Source organism: Anopheles gambiae, chromosome 3 (assembly GCF_943734735.2).
Source record: "Anopheles gambiae chromosome 3, idAnoGambNW_F1_1, whole genome shotgun sequence".
NCBI classification, from domain to species: Eukaryota; Metazoa; Arthropoda; class Insecta; order Diptera; family Culicidae; genus Anopheles; species Anopheles gambiae.
The window spans coordinates 43,437,029-43,455,358 of record NC_064602.1 but is presented as its reverse complement, the minus strand read 5'-3'; the positions used below and the strand labels follow the sequence as shown (position 1 = coordinate 43,455,358).

Here is an 18,330-nt window from a genome sequence, read left to right as displayed (position 1 = left end):
GGTAGCGCTATCAAGTATCTAAAGAAAATAAAGCAATACTCACCTCTATCTGTTGGTATTTCGCGAACACTTTGTCATCTTTTCCTTGGCGTAACAATCTACAGGGTCATGATGACCTCGTACAGGTTTGCTATATAATGGCTCGATGTGGACGAAAACTGATAGATCGTAGATCAGTTCGTGCTACTTACCCTTTGCAATGCCTAAATTGCATCATCGTTCAATTATCGCTCATTTCTCAATCCATACATAACACCAAGGAAAAATTTCCAAATCACTTAATTTTTTTTTCAAATTTTAAGTATATTTTATGGGTTTGTTCCATAATATTTTCAATTTTGCATTTTTTTTATTCTTTTGTATTATATTCTCTTCCTTATGCTTCGGTTTATATCGTCTTTTCTTCACCTTTCTCTTGCGCTGTTCGACGCCCTAGAGCTTCCTCTTCTTTCCGCTCTTCCTACACACCAACACACACCTAGCACACACGCCCACGCGAGGGTTCCCTTTAACCCCGCGAGTTGTGTGATCTCCAACACAAAATGTTTTCTGTTACGATTACGATTACATTTAGCTACTCTCCGGCGATGCGTGTGTTTAATTTGCTACAATTTGTGTTGAGTTTCCTCTGTGTTTTCTCCTGGTTCAATCTCTCTCTATACCTTTCTCTTTCTCTCTCTTTTGTCTCATGTTTGCGATGCGACTTCCTTTTTAAAAATGCATCTTTATCGACCGCGGGAGCGACTGTTTCTGTGTTTCGTACATCGAGTTTCGCACATAATAGTGTGGAGTAGTTGTGGTAGCAGTAGTAGTAAGTGGTAGCAGTAGACAGTAGGTTTATCGTCGTCTATATATCGTGTTCATTAGCAGCATCAGCTCTTAGCAGTTTTGTTTCAGCACAGCACAGCCTGGTGTGTATGTGCTCTTGTGTATGTACTTTTGCATCTGTTATAACAGCTCTTAACAGCAGCAGGTATTGTACAATCACGTTACGTTATGTTTCAATATATCAGCAACGTTGCAACATTTCTCTTTCCGTAGGGGTACACGGGAGACTTCTTAATTGTGGTCTATCGATCCATTTGCACATGATGTTCACCATTGACAAGGCAAAGGTTAGATTTGTTTGCTGCGGAACGCTTCCATGGATCAAGACACATGGGGTCGTTTCCAAATCCAGCAGATAGTAAACAGGAGCAACACACATCGAGATAAAAGGCAGTTTCATTGTTTAGAAAACATCTTTCCTTTTCAGAACCTCAATACCTAACCGCCAATGCGATCAACGCAGCGAAGGTTTAAGTTTTTCAGGGCAATAAAGCATACGAGTCCGTTCGTCGAAACGGGGGAAAGGAGCAAGTGACCGTTCAAATAATCCCAACAGCCGTCAGATTTTGCAAACCTATCTGTGTGTGCAAAGGGAAGGTACGAACGTAATAGAGATGCAGATAAGGTTCGTCGCGTATTCGATGCACCCTTAACGTTTGCAATTGACCCCGCTCGAACCAATCTCTTCTCTCACACACGATCGCACACTTTGCACATTGTTTCTGTTCGTCGCGTTCAGCTGACAGCGTTGTCGATCATTCCAAAGCAGTAAAATACACACCTTTCTTTTGAAGCATCATGCTTTTTTGCTTCCCTGCCTGCACAAAGTGTTGTTGCTCTCTGTTGCTGACTACTTGTAGCATGGATTGTTGCAGCAAAACGATCTTAAAAAACAATTATCGATCATTATCATGTCCCCCGCAGTTTTCCTCAACATGCCGCAGCAGTTCTCGATTGTGGAGCTTTTTGTTGTATAACTATATATAACTATATATATATTTATATGTGTATATTGCATATTATGATTTTACCCATCATGATCTTACAAGTTCCCCCATTGTGATACTAGGGGGAAGGGCCATGTTTGTAATATAAATTCAGTAATCAATAATAACCAATAATAATTGTGAAATAGTAATATAATTTTCATCATCACATTTCCGATTGCGCACCTACTGCTGCTTCGCGTTCGATCAAATTTTGCATCCTTACAGTGCTGCGCTGTGAAAACATCCCAATCTAGGATTTGTAACTGTTATAAAAACTCATTATGTTTACTTTATCATGTGTATGCAAATTGTTTAAAATTACGATCGATTTACGACTGTAAAAAGGAACATAAAGTTCTTCTAGGTGTAATAATAGCGAACCAAAAGAGTGAAAAAAAATGCTTCGTTGGTGTGCTGTTGTGTGTCCACATGTGTCCAGCGCATATGGCAAGATGTCAAGTAAGCTACGTCCAACCGATCAATATTATATGTGTGCCGATCGATACTTTTGTAATAGTCTAGTTTCTTGGTTTACTCTCTGCTGCTCTATTGGCCGAATAGCCCATAATAATTTTGCTTCTTATTACACTGTTTTCCGGGTCAGTTTTCAATTTGAACAGCATAATTCAAAACTTGCAAGATGTTTTACAACAGCTGTCATTATTTGTGACAGCTGGGCTGTTGAAAAAACCTCTCGTGATTCTTGAATAATACTGTTCACACTAGAAACTGATCCGGAAAACAGTGTATCAGACATTAGGAAAGGGTCTGCTTCTTTATTATTTTCTGGTATTTGTTTTGTTTATTTGCATGAAAGAACCGATTCAATCTAGCTCCTTCAGTGTATATCTGTATGCATCCCAAACAGCACCCTTCAACGATACAACTGCTGAGAGAGTATACCGTAAACAGTCTCACCAGCTCTATCATCGACCTGCTTTTTTGTTCTAATCTCAATGGGCCGAAGGCGGATTGACTAGAATCATGGTTTCCAACATAACACGTCCGCATAACAGCACATCCTATAGCGACTATAGCTATATGTTTCACAGCTACCACAAAATGTGTTATAACACGGGGTATGGCAGCAACCACAAACCAACCAAACCGCCATCCAGCTATCTGATCGAGTGTATCCCTGCCTTCGCAAGGGAAACACCGTCATACCATTAAGATCACTTCTACCCAGTTCCGGAATCACCGACTGAAATCTTAATTTGCTTTTCCCTACATCCTGATGCGTCCTCGAGTTTTGTTCCAAAGCTTTCCACTTCTTTGCCTCACACTAGTCATCGGCGTTTTATCGAAAGGGGTTTTTTTTTGTTCCTTTTGAACCATCTCAAATGCCGATCAAAATCGATCGAACCAGTTTGTCCTTCGTACCAAAAAAACCTCCAACGATAAAACACGGATAGTAGAGTGTAAGGCTATTAACTTTTCTAGCACTTTTATGTATCTCGCAATTACGGCGTTCTCGAACGCAACATACCACCATTGCACGCGTATCCATCATCTACTACCACTTTCATCGGATTTTTTTCCAATTCGGGTAGGGATAGGTCATTTTTAGGCGCATCTCTTTAACACGTACACTGCAGTAGGAAAACCTCTGTAAACTGATCATAATGTCACTGAGGGATGGGTTAATGAAAATTCTGTGTTTTGTGCTCTGCTTTTTATGTCGCAATATATCCATGTTTCATTTTTGACGCACTTACAAAAAAATAATAAACGAAGGTAGTAGACTAGAGTACTTACTGCACACTCTCGCTTGCTCTCCTATGCTAGCTCTCGACGACACCACATCTCATCACATGCGCAGAAGTGAATTTGTGCACGAGGAAACACCATCGAAGAATGTTTTGTTTTGGTCGCATTAGCGTCCGGGCGCGCCTCACTGTGTTCGGGAAGTGGGAGAAGGCGCACCAAACCAAGCGCGGCGGGTAGCTGACATAGTAGTTTTTTTTTGTTATGTTGTTTGCGCTGCACCGTTCTGATGATGATGATGCTTGCTTGCTTGGAGCTGTCCCAGGCGCTCAGCATCGGCGCCAATCGGAAATGTGTGATTACTTGTGTTGTGTTTGTTGAGTTTACGTTTTGTCTGTATTATGCTGCCATGCCATATGCTTAGTTGATGCATTCGGTTTTCTGCTTGTTGTTGCCGGGGACGTTATTCTGAAAGCCCGGTGGCATCGGGATCGAGTACTTGTCGAAGCCGTTCGGGAAACCGCAGTTGGCTACTTCGTACATGAAAACGTTTCGCTCGTTGTTGATGATGTTGACATGAGAAAAGTTAAGCTGAAAGTAAAAACATTTAATAAATGATCATCATTGCACAGTTGTCACAGTTTTTCAAGGCAGTGATAATCCTTCATACTGGCCAGTGCAATTGGAAAGATCTTCTTATACATGTGGCAAAGGTTTAATTTATGTTTGAAAATGTTCACTGACACTTGTTGATATAAAAAAGTTCTAATTGCTTGACTGTTTCGGTTGCTGTATCCGATCGTTGCGCGATAGCTTCTGTTTCGAAAGTGGCAGCTTTTGCTTTAAATATTGAGCCTTGTTTTGAGATTTCCGTGTTTTAGGTCCTACCTGTGGATTTGCTTGTTGTTGTTGCTGCTGCTGTTGCTGCTGTTGACCCATCAGGTTCGACTGCAAGTTGAGACCATGGTGTCCGAAACCTAATGAAAAGCAACGAGAAACGAAAATTGAGTACATTAGCAACGAGGACCTTTCTCTCTTCGCGGAATGTAAGCAAAACAAATACCTTGTCCAGGTTGAAGATTTTGCTGCTGATTCATCTGCTGCTGCTGTTGCTGCTGTTGCTGAGCGTTCAGAAACAGATCACCCCCGGCCGGTTGGTTTGGTCCGTTCATAAATGAGAACTGACGGTAAGAAACGATGGCCGGGTCCATCGACGTCCAGTCGGTGAGATTATTGCCATACGCTGTGTTTGCAAGATGAGACCCGAAATTGTCATTAGAGAAATTGCAAAAAGTTTTAGAACGCCGGTTTTCCAATGCTTACCTGCTTTGTTGAGTCCGTTCTGCGGCTGAGCCATGTGCTCATTTTGCTGATATCCTAGGAAGGGTTGCTGCACCTGCTGATTCCAGTTGCCGTTCTGAGGCGGCTGCTGCGGCTGCTGTCCATTCGGCATTTGCATACCACCGTTCATGAAGGGTAGAATTTTGCTGCCTGCAAATGATACCGTAGCGATTATTAGTAACACTATTCCCACGCGTGCAGAGAAAACACGTGCTTCTCACATACCTTGTGCCCGTGGTACACCAAATCCGAAAGCGTTCATGTGGTTGAAGCCAGGCGGTGGCATGCGGGTACGTTGCTGTTGTTGATGCTGTTGCTGGTGCTGGTGCTGCTGTTGTTGCTGTTGCTGCTGCTGTTGCTGCTGCTGCTGCTGCTGAACATTCTCTAGCACCTTGCTGTGGTTCGAGCCGCTCTGAGGCAGCTGCTGCTGATTCATTTCATCGTTCATCAGCTCGGCCAGTGCCTTCTGGGTTTCCAGGAACGGATCGAACCCAAGGTCATCGTCGGCGGTCGGGTTTTGGGGATACTGTGACTGCGGCTGCGATTGGGTTCTGCTGCCCGACTGTTGCGACTGCGAAGCAGCTGCTGCTGCTGCTGCCGCTACCGATGCCTTGTGCTGCGGCATGGAGCGATCTCCACCGTTCAGGAGCGGATTGTGAGCGCCAAGGTTAAGCAGCCGCTGCTTGTGTAGCTGCTGGGAGCTTAACAAATCTGCAAATAGACAAACTCTATCGTCAACATAACTGTGTTGCACCGATCGACGCGATAAGCACTTACTTTCGTTGTGTTGATCAAGGAAATGGTTGTTCAAACGGCTGTTTTCCAGCGCTAGCAAGTTCATGTCAAGCGCCTGCTGCGGGAGTGAATTTTGTCCATTGAGTAAAAATTGCTGCTGCTGCTGCTGTTGCTGCTGTTGCTGGTTTTTGTGGAAGTCGAAGAACTTGTTCAACTTGGACATGTTTGCATTTCCGTACATCTGGCTCATGTCTGTATGTAGCCTTTGCTGTTGTTGGTGTTGCTGCTGCTGCTGCTGTTGCTGCTGTTGCTGCTGGCTTAGGAAGTTGTTTCGCATAGCATATGTTTTGTGCCAGAAATCATTCGTTCCAAATTCTGCACTCACAAAAAAAAGACAGAACAGGATATTACATCATATAAATTAAATACAACCCGCACGCCAGGCATCGTACGTTTGAAATCCTTTGCTTACCGTTAAAATTATGGAATGGCGGTAGTCCATTCAGTCCATTGTTCAGGTGGTTGCGTTTCTGTTGCTCCTGTTGCTGTTGCTGCTGCAGCTGCTGTTGCTGCTGCTGTTGCTGCTGGTGCAGACGAAGCCACTCCTCCTGCTGATCCTCCACCATGTACTTCTGCCGCAGTAAGCATTTGGTGAGGGCTGGGTCGAGCTCATCGCCCGCACCGCCAATCATGCTACTATCACCGTTGCCGATAAGCCCGGCAGAGAGCTGCTGCTGGAAGCGGGCGACTTGCTGCAGAAGGTGCTGCTGATGCTGATGCTGCTGAAGCTGGTGGTGTTGCTGATGCTGCTGCTGCTGCTGCTGCTGCTGAAGATTTCCCATGTTTTTCAACAGCTCCTTTGCGTGCTGTTCGTTTGTGTCGTTTGTACCGCTCAAGAGATCGGGAAGTTGCGAAGAGGTCAAACCAACGCTCTGATTACCGCTACCACTGTCCACGCCCAGGTCCGTGCTGCCAGCCGCACTCGGCTTGCCGTACGGATCGAACGTGTTGTACGAGAAGAAGCTACTATTGTCGTCCAGTATGCTTTCCAGCTTACCGTAGCGCGCGCTCAGGTCGATCAGTTCGTTGGCAAACTTGTGATTCATGATACCACCGTTGCTGGCGGTCGTGTCAGTGACGGACAGTTTGCCCATCGTCGCACTGATCACGGCCGCGGTGGTATCCGTACCATCGTCCAGCCCACCGTACAACGAGGTTGTAGTCGAGGATGAGGAGGCGACCGGGGCAGTACTTTCGCTGTCCGCCTTTTCATCGCCCATCGACGAGCTCGACGATGGCGACGAGGAGCTGCGGTTCGAATCCGCGGCGTCCCCATCGGTGGCGGCTGGTATGGCATTCGTTTCACATGCGTCGGTCTTACTGGCGACAGCGTCACCGACGGATGCACCAGCGTCTATCACATTGCTGTCACCATTGTTAAGCGTATCGACAAACGCACCGGGGGTGCTCTTACCACTAGCCGTCTCACTGTCCGCTCCGTTCCGGGAGGAAGCCGAACTACTGTAAAAAAAATAGAAGAAAAACATCAATTAACAAACACATAGCACATTATTAATTTAAATTGCGTTTTCTCATCTCCAGAAGCCCTAGCATTGTGATCCACCGCAGGACGACCTACCTTAACGAAGGCGAATCCGTTTTGCCATCATTGTCCGACGACAGTGCGTCATTGTCCAGATCCTCAAAGTCCAGCTCGTCATCGTCATCGTCCAGATCATTATTGATAATATGGCCGTTTCCATTTGCGTTCCCATTGCTAATGCTGGTCGCCGTGGGGCCATTGCTGGTGCCGTTAGCTTCTCGCTTTTTGCTCTGTGGTGGTTGCTGCTGTTTCTGCTGCTGCTGTTGCTGCTGCTCGCCGCTATCACTGCTTCCCTTGAGCAGGGATTGCTGCTCCCGCTGTTCCCGTTCGCGTTCGCGCTGCTGCTGCTTCAGGTTTTTGCTATTGTTCTGTGCCTCCTTGCTGTTACCGTTCACAATCGCATGCTCGTGAGCTTCTGGGGCGTTGCTAGCACCGTTCCGCTGCTGCTGCTTTCCGTTCGAAGCCTTGCTTCCTTTGCCGTTTACCAACGCCGCACTGCCACCCTTCGCAGCAGCAACAACACCGTTGGCACTAGTCACGTTGCTTGTACTATCTTTATGATTACTGGAATTGTCGTGACTATTTTTGTTGTTGTGTTGTTGCTGCTGTTGCTGCTGCTGCTGCTGCTTGTTTTTGCCTCCTTTCGAGCGAGATTTCGTTTCGTGCTTTCGGTCGCTTCGGTTCGAGTTTTCCTTGTTGCCGGCGCTATTCCCATTAACTGCTAGAACCAATAAGAATAGAGCAAAACACCAATTAACTCTAGCACTGGTAGCTCAAGAATGAGGTTAAAGGGTGGGTTTCGGTAGCTTAGTAAAAGTATAGCACTTTGGTGCAGAATAATATCAAGGTGGTGGGGTAGGTAGGTAGGTAGGTAGGTAGATCGTTAAAAACAGTGCCAAACAGTGTATCCTTCTTCCTCTTTTAACACACAAACACACGCACACAAACACACATTTCGTTGTAAATTCACCGACACCGATACAGTCGAAATCGTAGATAAAATTACAAAAAATCATTACTCTTTGCAAAACAGGCTTGCTCAGAAGATGATAAAAGAACAACGAACAACGAAAACAAAATCGACACCGAAAAAAAAACGAAAATATCGATTTGTCTCATGATGCCAATTAACAAATCGTTAAGTATCCAAAAATAAATAGAAAAAATCTCATGCACTGAGCATTGCTAACACAGCCAGTAAAATATCACAATTAAGTCATCCAGCACCACCAATCTTTTCACAATTAAGTCATTCAGCACCAGCACTGCCATTTTACTTGTACACCACACGCACAAACGATACGGGTGAGGGGAAAGGATAGAGCGTACAAATCTTTTGCTGTTGGTTTTGATCGGCTCCAAAACCCGTCGCCAATCCATGACCAGAGTGCTTAAACTGTTATACAACAAGAAATCACTAGTCGTCAAAACGTTGTACGATTTAGGAATGGAATAGTATTGTTAGGACGAAGTCGTGTCACTGAACGAAGAGTCGTCGCGAGGCCTTACGCCCGGGATAGATCGATAGAACGCACTCTTCTCACTTTTGGGTCACACTTGCAGTTGATGAATGGAGAAAATTCTTAGCCGCGCCCCGCGTTGGGAGGTTAATTCACACACACCTGTTTTACCGTTAAGCTTATTCTCCTTATTGCTACTTCCGCCGCCGTGCGCGCTGCCGCCAACCGGCGTCGTCGATAAGCTGGGCCACGCTTCTTTGCTCGGTATCGGTCCATTGGTAATGTCGCTAATCTGTTTGATATCACTGCCGGGCGAAGTTTTGCTGGTCCCTTTGCCGCCGTTGCTGCCGCCGTTACTGCTGCTGGTGCTGCTGCCGCCGGACCTGGGCACACCACTCTCACCACTACCACCACCACTACCCGCACTACCCGCACTGCCGCCATTTACCACCAGCGTGGAGGACGCACCTGCAGTTGTTCCCGCCGCAACAGCCGCCGCTGCCGTCGTCGCCGACGCCGCCACTACTGCCGCCGCCGTCGACGACACCAGGCCGGCGGTCGGGGCCGCGGTGGCCGTACCACCACCAGAGGACGCCGCCGTCGCTGCCGTTGCCGCCGCACTACCACTGCCGTTGCCGCCATGCCCTCCTGCTGCAGACGTCAGACCTAACTGCGCCTGCATGGCATCGTGCAGCCGCTTCTCGTACTCTTGATGCTTCCCTTGGTGCATCTCCTAGGTGTCGGGGAGAAGAAGAAAAATAGAGTCAAACAATGAGCATCGCTGCTCGGGCGAGCGTTAAAAGCCCGGTTGCCCAACCGACACTAACCTCCTTCGTAAAGCTAGCCTCCTGGTCGCCGAGCTCGTGCAAGTACATGCAGTCCGGCTTGGGACAGGTTTGGTTTTTCATAAAGTGGCTACAGTACTTCGTCGTACCTAAGCTCGTCTTTATCAGTCGACCATCGATCATGATGTTGTTAACGCTTTGGATCGCCCTCAGCGCGTCGTTGTTGTTGATGTACGTCACGTACGCCGACGCCGAGGGACCCTGTGTGTGAACCGACACAAAAAAATAGAAACAATGTTAAATAACAATGAGTCGCGAGCCCGATTATTCTACGATCCTCCAAACTATACCTGCACACCGGCATACGTTGTACTAGGGTTGATGACCACTTTATGGATCTTACCATACTTTCCGAAGTATTCATGTTTCTTCAGAATCTACAAAGGCAAACCAAACGAATGAAGCGACCTTCACAATGAATATCACGCACGCAATTGTGTGTTCACAACACCACTGCGCACACACACACACACACTGACCTCCGGATCGGCCAATCTGGGCGGCAACCCCACGACAAACACCAGGTTCTTCTGCACCACCCGCACGTTCGCCAGGTGTTTGCGGTTTTCGGAAATCTTCGCCCTCCGCTGCTGGTCCCGCTGCCGCTTCTCCGCCTTGAACGCCGCAATCTGCTCCTGCGACAGGGGCGTAAAGTCGGCCGGGTTTTCCGGGTACGCCTTCCGGCACGCCGGGCACAGCTCGTTTTCGTCCGTGCGGATCCGGTGCCAGCAAAAGCGACAGATCTGGGCGCGTGTTGAGCGGGAAGAAGAATAAAAGCGAAGTACGACATTAATACCGATGATGTAGCGGGGGGCAGGAGTAGCAGATCCATCCACATTACCTGATATCCACAGGTACAGGGGTAGAAATTCAGATCGTCCACCTCTAGCGGCTCCATGCACAGTGGACACTCGACCTGCTCATCGCCGCTGCTGTTGTTCATCATGCTGCTAATGATGACCAACGTTGGCTACGCGGAGAACAAATCTAGCACACGCAGTGATCAGTTCCGAATCACACACACACACACACACACTGATATACTTTCAGCCGATAATTCACCACAGCGAAAACAGCTTCACCAGTGTTGACAACGAAAAGCAAATGTCAATTCTGCTTAGGACGCAACAAATGCGCCCCGCGGGTTGATGCACGTAAAACGCGACACCTGGAACAAAACAAAAACAAATCAACGTAATGAATAAACTTCCAGTGGACAACCATAATGATATGTCGATGTTACCTACCAGAACAAACAGTACACGGCAATTGTTTTCTTCCTTCGCTGCCAGCGGAAGGAGAAAAACGATCGCTGCGCGCCTTACAGAATCAATCAACGGTCGCTCGCTAACGGAGCGGAATCACTTTGCAACAAATACTGCTGGGTAGAGAGATGGGTTGGTTGGTTGGCTGGCCCGGGATCGGGTATCGATCGCGGGAGGCTGTGTCGATGCAACAACACCAGCACGCACACGCGGCCTATGACTGGGGCGGAACCTGTAGCCTGGAACCTGTATCTTGGAAGCGATACTAATGCAAGTTGTATCGGTTCGGTAGTTCGGCCGATTGGACACCAAAACTGCGTTTCTTCTTTCACCACGCGATTATCTTAGTTTGTACAAGTTTAATCTGCAATGAAGGAATGGGGAAAGAGATTAGTCAAGGCTACGGCGAGCAAACTCATTGTGCATAAGATTACACGACGCATATGTACATTAAATAAATAGACAAACAAAAGCCCACTTTTCCTCCCAACATTCGTAACATCTCATCACCCTTGTGATGATCGCCCCTTGTGCTTGCTTGCTTGCTCTAAAAATATTCTCATTTGTAGCAGTAATATGCAATCGCCGCAATCGTTTTATGTTTTATAAATGGCCACACCACTCTTCTCGGCCATCGAGCGAGCGAGAGGAAACGTACTACTAATAGACAGACCGTAACCGTTTGTAAAAGTAGAGACAGACACCACCGCCACAACAACAACAAAAATGGGGTGCTCGGTTCTCGAAATCCGACCTACGAGTAAAGTTAAATATAGCTCATGCCAAAAAACTAGAAACGGCTCGAAAGCAAACCAAAAATCGACCGATTCGACCGAAATCCTTTGACCATCATTTACGCTCGCTCTAATCGTTGGACGGCACAGCACAGAGCATATTAGTTTCGAAGTTTTCCTCTCAATATACACGCTGCCGGTGGTTGATTCTTATAATAACAGACACACGCATACAACAAACACGTGTAGCTGTTCTTGTCTTATCGCCATTGTGTCAGGTTGGGACGAGCATTTTCGACTTTGTATTCGACGAGGGCAACTATTGCACGATTGCAGCGAAACGGAGGAAATTGATGTTGTGTTGGCTGCATTGATGTTTGCACAACGCCACGAAGGAGAGAGAGAGAGAGACAGTCAGAGCGCGTCGAAGTGGCTGGGCATGTTTGTGTTGTGATAGTGACTGAAATGATTGACGTGTCTTTGATCAAGTTGGTACTGTTCACCTTCGAAGGTTCTGGACCTCTCAAGGTATATTTTATGACGATCCAAAAAAACGTTTTCTATTGCACTTGATTCGATGTTGTTTGATTTAAAAATTAAAGCAAATAATTTTAAAAAAAATCAGTAATCAAATCTAGGTCCACTAGTACCCATTAAATCAAGTGCTGAAACCTTCTTTTCAAACCGCCAACCATCAAATTGGACCAAGGTTAATGATTCGATAGCACAACAACAGCACTAGAGACGACAATATTGATTGTTCTAAGCAAAGAAACCCGCGTGCAGCAGCTTTCACTTATCACGAAACAATATCCGCCAGTTTAAAGTGCCACGTTGCTTCGCCCTCCGGTAAACGTTATTCTCCATCATAATGTAAGGTATGTGCGTGACTCATGTCATGTCCCTCTCCCTCTGGTTCGCCACTGCTTGACAACTGCGAGTGCGGAGAAGGAAGTTCTGAACATAAAGGGTGTACCATTTTACAGCTAGACCTGTCCTTTCCCAATACAATATGACGGGCGAGTGTGTGCTTGTGTGTGTCAGCCTCATACCAACAACAGGAAGCAATCCGCAAATGATCTACGACGATATGCCCTTTAGTACACATTGCGGTAGTGCCGTTGTACACCTTCACTTTTACACTCTACGCCAGAGGGTGGTCGTTGGCATGTACAGAGGGATAGCAGCTAAGAGCTGCTTAACACACACACACACACATAACGGACAACAGTTCGATTGAAGCAGGAGGGAGGTTAGGTCGTTATTTCGACTGCCATAAAAGGCCTGAGATAGAATGCGGGCATTGAACGCAATAAACGAGCTTAGTTAAGCTAACAAATCAGATTTTAGAATTAACTTCTTCAAAAGTTTTTTGACGTAGACAATATTCGACGACTTCTGCAATGCTCCTCTATCGGTGACACACTACATTGGAAATGGAAACATCAACCGGATACTGAGAGGCGGAAGTTTCCCTCCGTTTTGCTCACTGAACTCTCCCATTTCAAGGTACGATCTCTGTTGATGGTGTAGTGGTTGCATCTGGCTCCGTTTAGACGCAGCTGATCCGTCCGTCGCCTCGGGGGATGGTGGGTTAAAACATACATACAAACACCAACACACCACCACGGAGAAGGAGCACTGTTCGTTTTATCTCAGGCAAAAGTAGGAATTGCGGCCACGACAAGAAAAACGCATAATTATGGATCTTTGTTGCAGCGGGTATGGTATGGGGATGTATGGTTGGCCTTGGCGTATAGTATAACTGGCACTACACCAGAGCTGTTTGTTCTCTCTCTTTTTCGCTCACCACAGTTTCACCGGCGGAATTGCAAATGGTCAGTCTGTGTTGCTGGGGAAACCGGCGGCGTTGGGGAACCGCTGTAGCACAGTTAGTATCCATGTTAATTTTGAGGGGCAAGCGGACCTCAATCTTCGCGGGTTTTACTGTGCTGCTGCGCCACGCAAGAGGAGATTCACATTGGTGCCAATTCTTGGGTAACTTTTAGTAACTTTTAGAAAATTGTGTTCCGTTTGTAGTATTAAACAAATTGAGCGCCGGCAATTCTTCTCCATAGGTCGATTCCTGCAGTGTCTGGAACGGCTGGAATTCGATGCCGCATGCATAACCGTCGGTACAATCACCTCATTCGCCTTGAAGAGTAGTGCCTGCCTTGACAAAAACCGGACCGGAGATTTGTTCAATGACCGCCGCGCACACACCATCGGGAAACTAATGTCTGCCCCAATCGCTGAACCGATCCGTGGGCTAAAATAGCTTCTCGCATCATCATCAACATCAACATAGCCTGTCTCTCGGTCTATCCCCCCCACACACACCGCGCGCGCATCGCTGATTCATGCATGACCGCAAAATCCGCCACACGAGTAGGGTGGTTTGTGCATTAGCTCTGATTCGTGTTACTTTTTTTGTGTATATTTGCTCGTATGTGTGTATGGGCTTGTGGATCACAACGCACTGACACCATTGCAAACCGGCCGTGCAACTCGATGAGGCCGTCTCTTATTGCCTGGGTGCTTTGGGTGTTATTGCTTCACGGCGGGTGCATTAGCCGATCGAAACATTTCGATCTCAGCCGGCATAGGTCCTCAGCTAGCTGCCGGTTTTCTTGTGCGAATTGCGTTTTTTTTATTTTTGCAAAAAGTGAACCAACTTTAACAAGGCGCTTATGACCTTTGCCACGGAAGCGCTTCTTTGCCACCATCACCACCACCGTCGGACCGTTTGCAGAGTGACCTCCATGTCAAACGGTTAAACATCCATTCTTAAGCTTGCCCCAACACGTTTGCGATCACGACAACACAACACACACACACACGCGCGAACAAGCGGTCTGCCATAGACCAGAAGAGATCCGACACCGTCTGTACGCCGTCAGATGGCCGCCCTTGAACTTTCGAAACTGCAAAACTCCCACCTCCTCCCGGCTCTTTCTCTTTTATGAAAAGTAAAATAATGCAAAGCTCCTGCTCACCATTGACACTCTACTTCTTAGCCTCGTTTCAGTAACCTTCGTGACGAATTTTCTAAACGACGCTTCTCCAACGGCTCGTATCGAAAAAGCAAATAAGCTACTTCTGCGGGAACAGTATTTCCATAAACCACCATCGTCTTGCTTCTTTAAAAAAATCCCTCGGCCTGATCAGCTCTATGTTTCCCCTAACAACAGCATCACCGCCTGCTGCTCACTTGTGCAAAGCACCAGCAACAGCTCAAAACTGTCAGACGTGTGTCCCGGTGCTGTCTAATTGTTGCTTCCCTTCGTTGCCTCTATGCACGCAGCGCAAGGTTGCTCCGTATCGGAAAAAAGGAATACCTCTCTCCGGCTTCCCATTCACTCCTCCCCTACCACTGGGAATGGATGAGGGAGGAAAAACAAGGGAATAGAGGTTGCCTCATGCATCGACAACAACAACACCACACACGGAGAGAAAGTGGAGCAACGCAAAAGTGAATCGGCCACCAGAAGCGGCAAGCGGGAAAAGAAAACAGGGGCTCCACCGCAATTCCTCTCCACACCCCTTCCTTGACCAGCACTGAGACACAGGCGTCTGTCAAAATCAGCTGCTCGATTGTGGGCAGCAGTAGGAGAAGGACAGAAGGGGAGATGAGGGGCAAAATTGTCAAAGATTGGCGAAACGGGGCGAGTTTGCGTACACGGTACCGCGCGCACTTGTTTGTGTGCGACTGTGAAGTAGTAAACTGCGGGAAAGAAGGGAAACGTAGCAAAATACTACTCTACACACGCTGCTCGGATGCGCAGATGACAATTGCGCACTTCCGGCAATGTGTGGTTGATGCGTGCGGATGAGTGTTGTTGTTGTTGTTGTTGCGCTGTGTAAAATCTCTTTGTGGTATTGACTATTCTCGAACGCGAATCAAATTGGAATGGAAAAATCAATTTCACTGGAACAGGTATTGATTTATTTTTTGCCTATTTTACTAGTGCAAATTACCCTCTTTTTGACCCGCACACGACAAAAGTCTGGTAGAATTTCTCGGTAATGTTTATGGAGGTACTGATCTAACTTCCTGCGTCCGCGTTAAAAGACTTCTCTTCTGTGGTGACTACCCACAAAACAAAAATTGTTCAACATATAATAGAACACTCCCAACGGGCTTTCCCCACCCACAACCTACCGTGTGTGAAACGTTACATTTACCTAAAGACCAAAAGACAGGGCAGCCCCACGGAAGGTCATGTAAGCTCGTCACTAATTACCCAAAAAAAAACACCCTCCCGAGCCATTGTCCAATTTCCTGCACCAGGTGAAACTTACGCAACGAAAATTACCAAACAAAAACGAACTAGGTAACTTGGAAATGTAACTTAATTAAGTGCAGCAACAGGATTTAATAATTGCTTCCTGCCATCAAAACCACCACACATTCCGACGGTCACAAATATCCGGTCTGTCAGTAATTCGCCCCAAATGTATTCTCCACTGAATGTAATGGTCAAACAGCAAGCGACAAGCGTGGCCGTTTGTTCAGAATGCACATAAACGAACAATTTAAAACTGTTTCCCTCACCTCAGTCCGCGAGTGAATTACCTCCAGGTGTCCCTCCCCCAACACCGACAACAACTCTTCTGTCACGGTAAGTGTCTCTTCTGCTGCTCTCTTTTTCGTTACCGCACTCACCCTCACGCACAGAGCGCACTGGGCCCGAGTTGTGCAATGGCAGAATGAAATTACAAAACTGCATTGTGTGCCAGCAGCAGCGGGTACCATCGTTTTGCATGCCATCGTTCCTTCCCAGCCATTATTCTTCTTTTCGCTTCCAATCCCAGTAGCTGTGCTGTCACTGGCCAGTGCAGTGTCCTGCTGGTTTTGCTATGGCAACCCACATCCAACCTAACCTACATACACTACAGAGTGCACAGAATGGGCAGGACAAAAACAAATGAACTGCAGCACACCGCGTTCGAACCGTCGTCAACGTCGTCCACGTCAGTGCTTACGACACGGCAGCCGTTTGGCGAAGCGCATTCTCGCCACACACAACAACCCCCCCCCCTCCCCCCCCCCCCCCCCCCACGAGCAGATATGGACACACGGAAAAACAACAACAAAATACACTCGCAAATCGAACAAATCGAGCAACCACTGGCCATCACTACTCTGCGTTGGGTGGCACTCTCTTGCTCTCTCTCTCTCGCTTGGCGGCCACACTAATATACAGATCCCGCTGAGAATGCACCCAAACAACGAGACACACTCTATTGCAACTTTTACAACCGAAAACCCCATCCAATGCCGTAACGTGCACCTTCCTTTCGCTTGTGTGTATGTGTATACAACTCTTTACAGGATGCGCAATGGATTTGCCTCCGTTCTTGCGCTCTCTGTCCCTCATCCGGTGCATAATGTAATAATTGCACTGTCTGTTGCCATCCTGTCTGTCCCTCGACAGACACTGTGTGCTATGCGAATGTGTGTGTTTGTTCTGGAACATTGCTAACGTTTGTTGGGATGTGAGAGATTTGACAACGAGAGAGATGAAACATTCGTACGAGCACTCTGACAGGCAGGCGGAATGTTTCATAACTTTTCGCTACAGTGTGCACCTTATCTTTGGAGCTGCATGTTCCAAAAATCTAGATACCAGACAACATCTTATCTTTACCAAATCTCATCCAGCAAAGAACACGAACATATAGTTAGCGATTTTTTTTATGCGTAGCTGTTTCTGGTTTCCGATCCTATTACGATATTCACACAATCCTTTACCTTACCCAACGCAGAGCGTTTTCTCCTCTTCGCACGATTTTCAGTTTGGCAACCCCCAAGCAAACAAAGCCACACGATTGACTTATAATCAATAAACGAACGATCTAACTCATTTTGCCAACCGCTCGACGGTGTCGTTCAAGGATAAAACTTTGTTTACCACCATCCATTCATCTGTCCCACCACCATCAACATTTGCCACCGGTTAGGTAGGAGGGGGGTGGTTTCTGCGGTTCTCTGTCGCAATCAAGAAACGACTCAACGTTGCACGTAATGGTGCTCGAAGCACCCGAACCGAAAACCTGCCCACAACCCCACGCGACATGACATTGAAAAAAAAACACATTCCACCAACTGAGTGTCGAGCGAAACCAAACACCAGAAAACGCGCGCGCGTTCCACAGCTAATTTCTGCCAAAATACCCTTATATGAGTTTTGAAGCGATCGCTGGTGAATGGTTAAATACTTTTCTGGGCAAAGGACAGCAAACATACATATTAAACTAACCTCAGGTTGATGTTACTCGAATCGATTGATCTCACGCACACATCCAATTATGCATAAAATAAAAATTTGCATTTCTGGTCGCCCAAAATTTGTGAGTTTTTTCCCCCATTTTGACACTATATTTGTCCATTTTGAACAGTATATTGAAATCACTTCACGCAAAGAAAGTAAATTTTGCGCAGCGCCACTTCGATTCGATGCGCAACAACAAAAAAATACACCATTCGTTCTGCACGAGCGTCTCTATTGCACACACGCGTCGCGCAATAGAACGGGTAGGCGCAAAAGTGAATGGCGTGGTCCAGGCGGTAATAGTGCTAACCGTCCAACGCAGCAAAGTTTTAGATCTGACCCTGTTGCATTTCATAGCAAAAAAAAGAACGCTGCAGAACGAAAGGAGGAAATAATGTTGTCTTCAGTAAGTTGTCCTCCCATTTATGTTTTGCACCGGAATAGTTGTATGAAGGTTATTCTTCATTTTAACCCTAAAAGATAACAAGGTATGTAAGTAATGTATATGCATTCGTTAGTTGAACCGTTATCAAACTTTGTAATTTTAT

At 46.7% G+C, this 18,330-nt stretch overlaps 1 protein-coding gene across 16 annotated transcripts in view; it reads right to left on the bottom strand.

Annotated features, from left to right (window-relative positions):
- Positions 1–329: 329 nt before the first annotated feature.
- Positions 330–18,330, bottom strand: part of LOC1279243 (alpha-protein kinase 1) — a 28,936-nt gene continuing 10,935 nt past the window's right edge. For 3 of the 16 annotated variants that reach the window (XM_061653324.1, XM_061653325.1, XM_061653326.1), the window contains exons 2-15: positions 10,756–11,137; positions 10,350–10,676; positions 9,988–10,251; positions 9,799–9,885; positions 9,491–9,709; positions 8,826–9,396; positions 7,240–7,924; positions 6,073–7,121; positions 5,643–5,975; positions 5,091–5,576; positions 4,848–5,015; positions 4,588–4,779; positions 4,413–4,501; positions 330–4,115 (exon numbers count right to left, since the gene is read on the bottom strand). In XM_061653324.1, coding sequence (XP_061509308.1) covers positions 3,945–4,115; positions 4,413–4,501; positions 4,588–4,779; positions 4,848–5,015; positions 5,091–5,576; positions 5,643–5,975; positions 6,073–7,121; positions 7,240–7,924; positions 8,826–9,396; positions 9,491–9,709; positions 9,799–9,885; positions 9,988–10,251; positions 10,350–10,454 — 4,419 coding nt within the window. In that variant the 5' untranslated portion in view covers positions 10,455–10,676; positions 10,756–11,137 and the 3' untranslated portion in view covers positions 330–3,944. The remainder of the gene's footprint in view (positions 4,116–4,412; positions 4,502–4,587; positions 4,780–4,847; positions 5,016–5,090; positions 5,577–5,642; positions 5,976–6,072; positions 7,122–7,239; positions 7,925–8,825; positions 9,397–9,490; positions 9,710–9,798; positions 9,886–9,987; positions 10,252–10,349; positions 10,677–10,755; positions 11,138–18,330) is intronic. The other 13 variants (XM_061653327.1, XM_061653328.1, XM_061653334.1 and 10 more) reach the window with 10 other exon arrangements.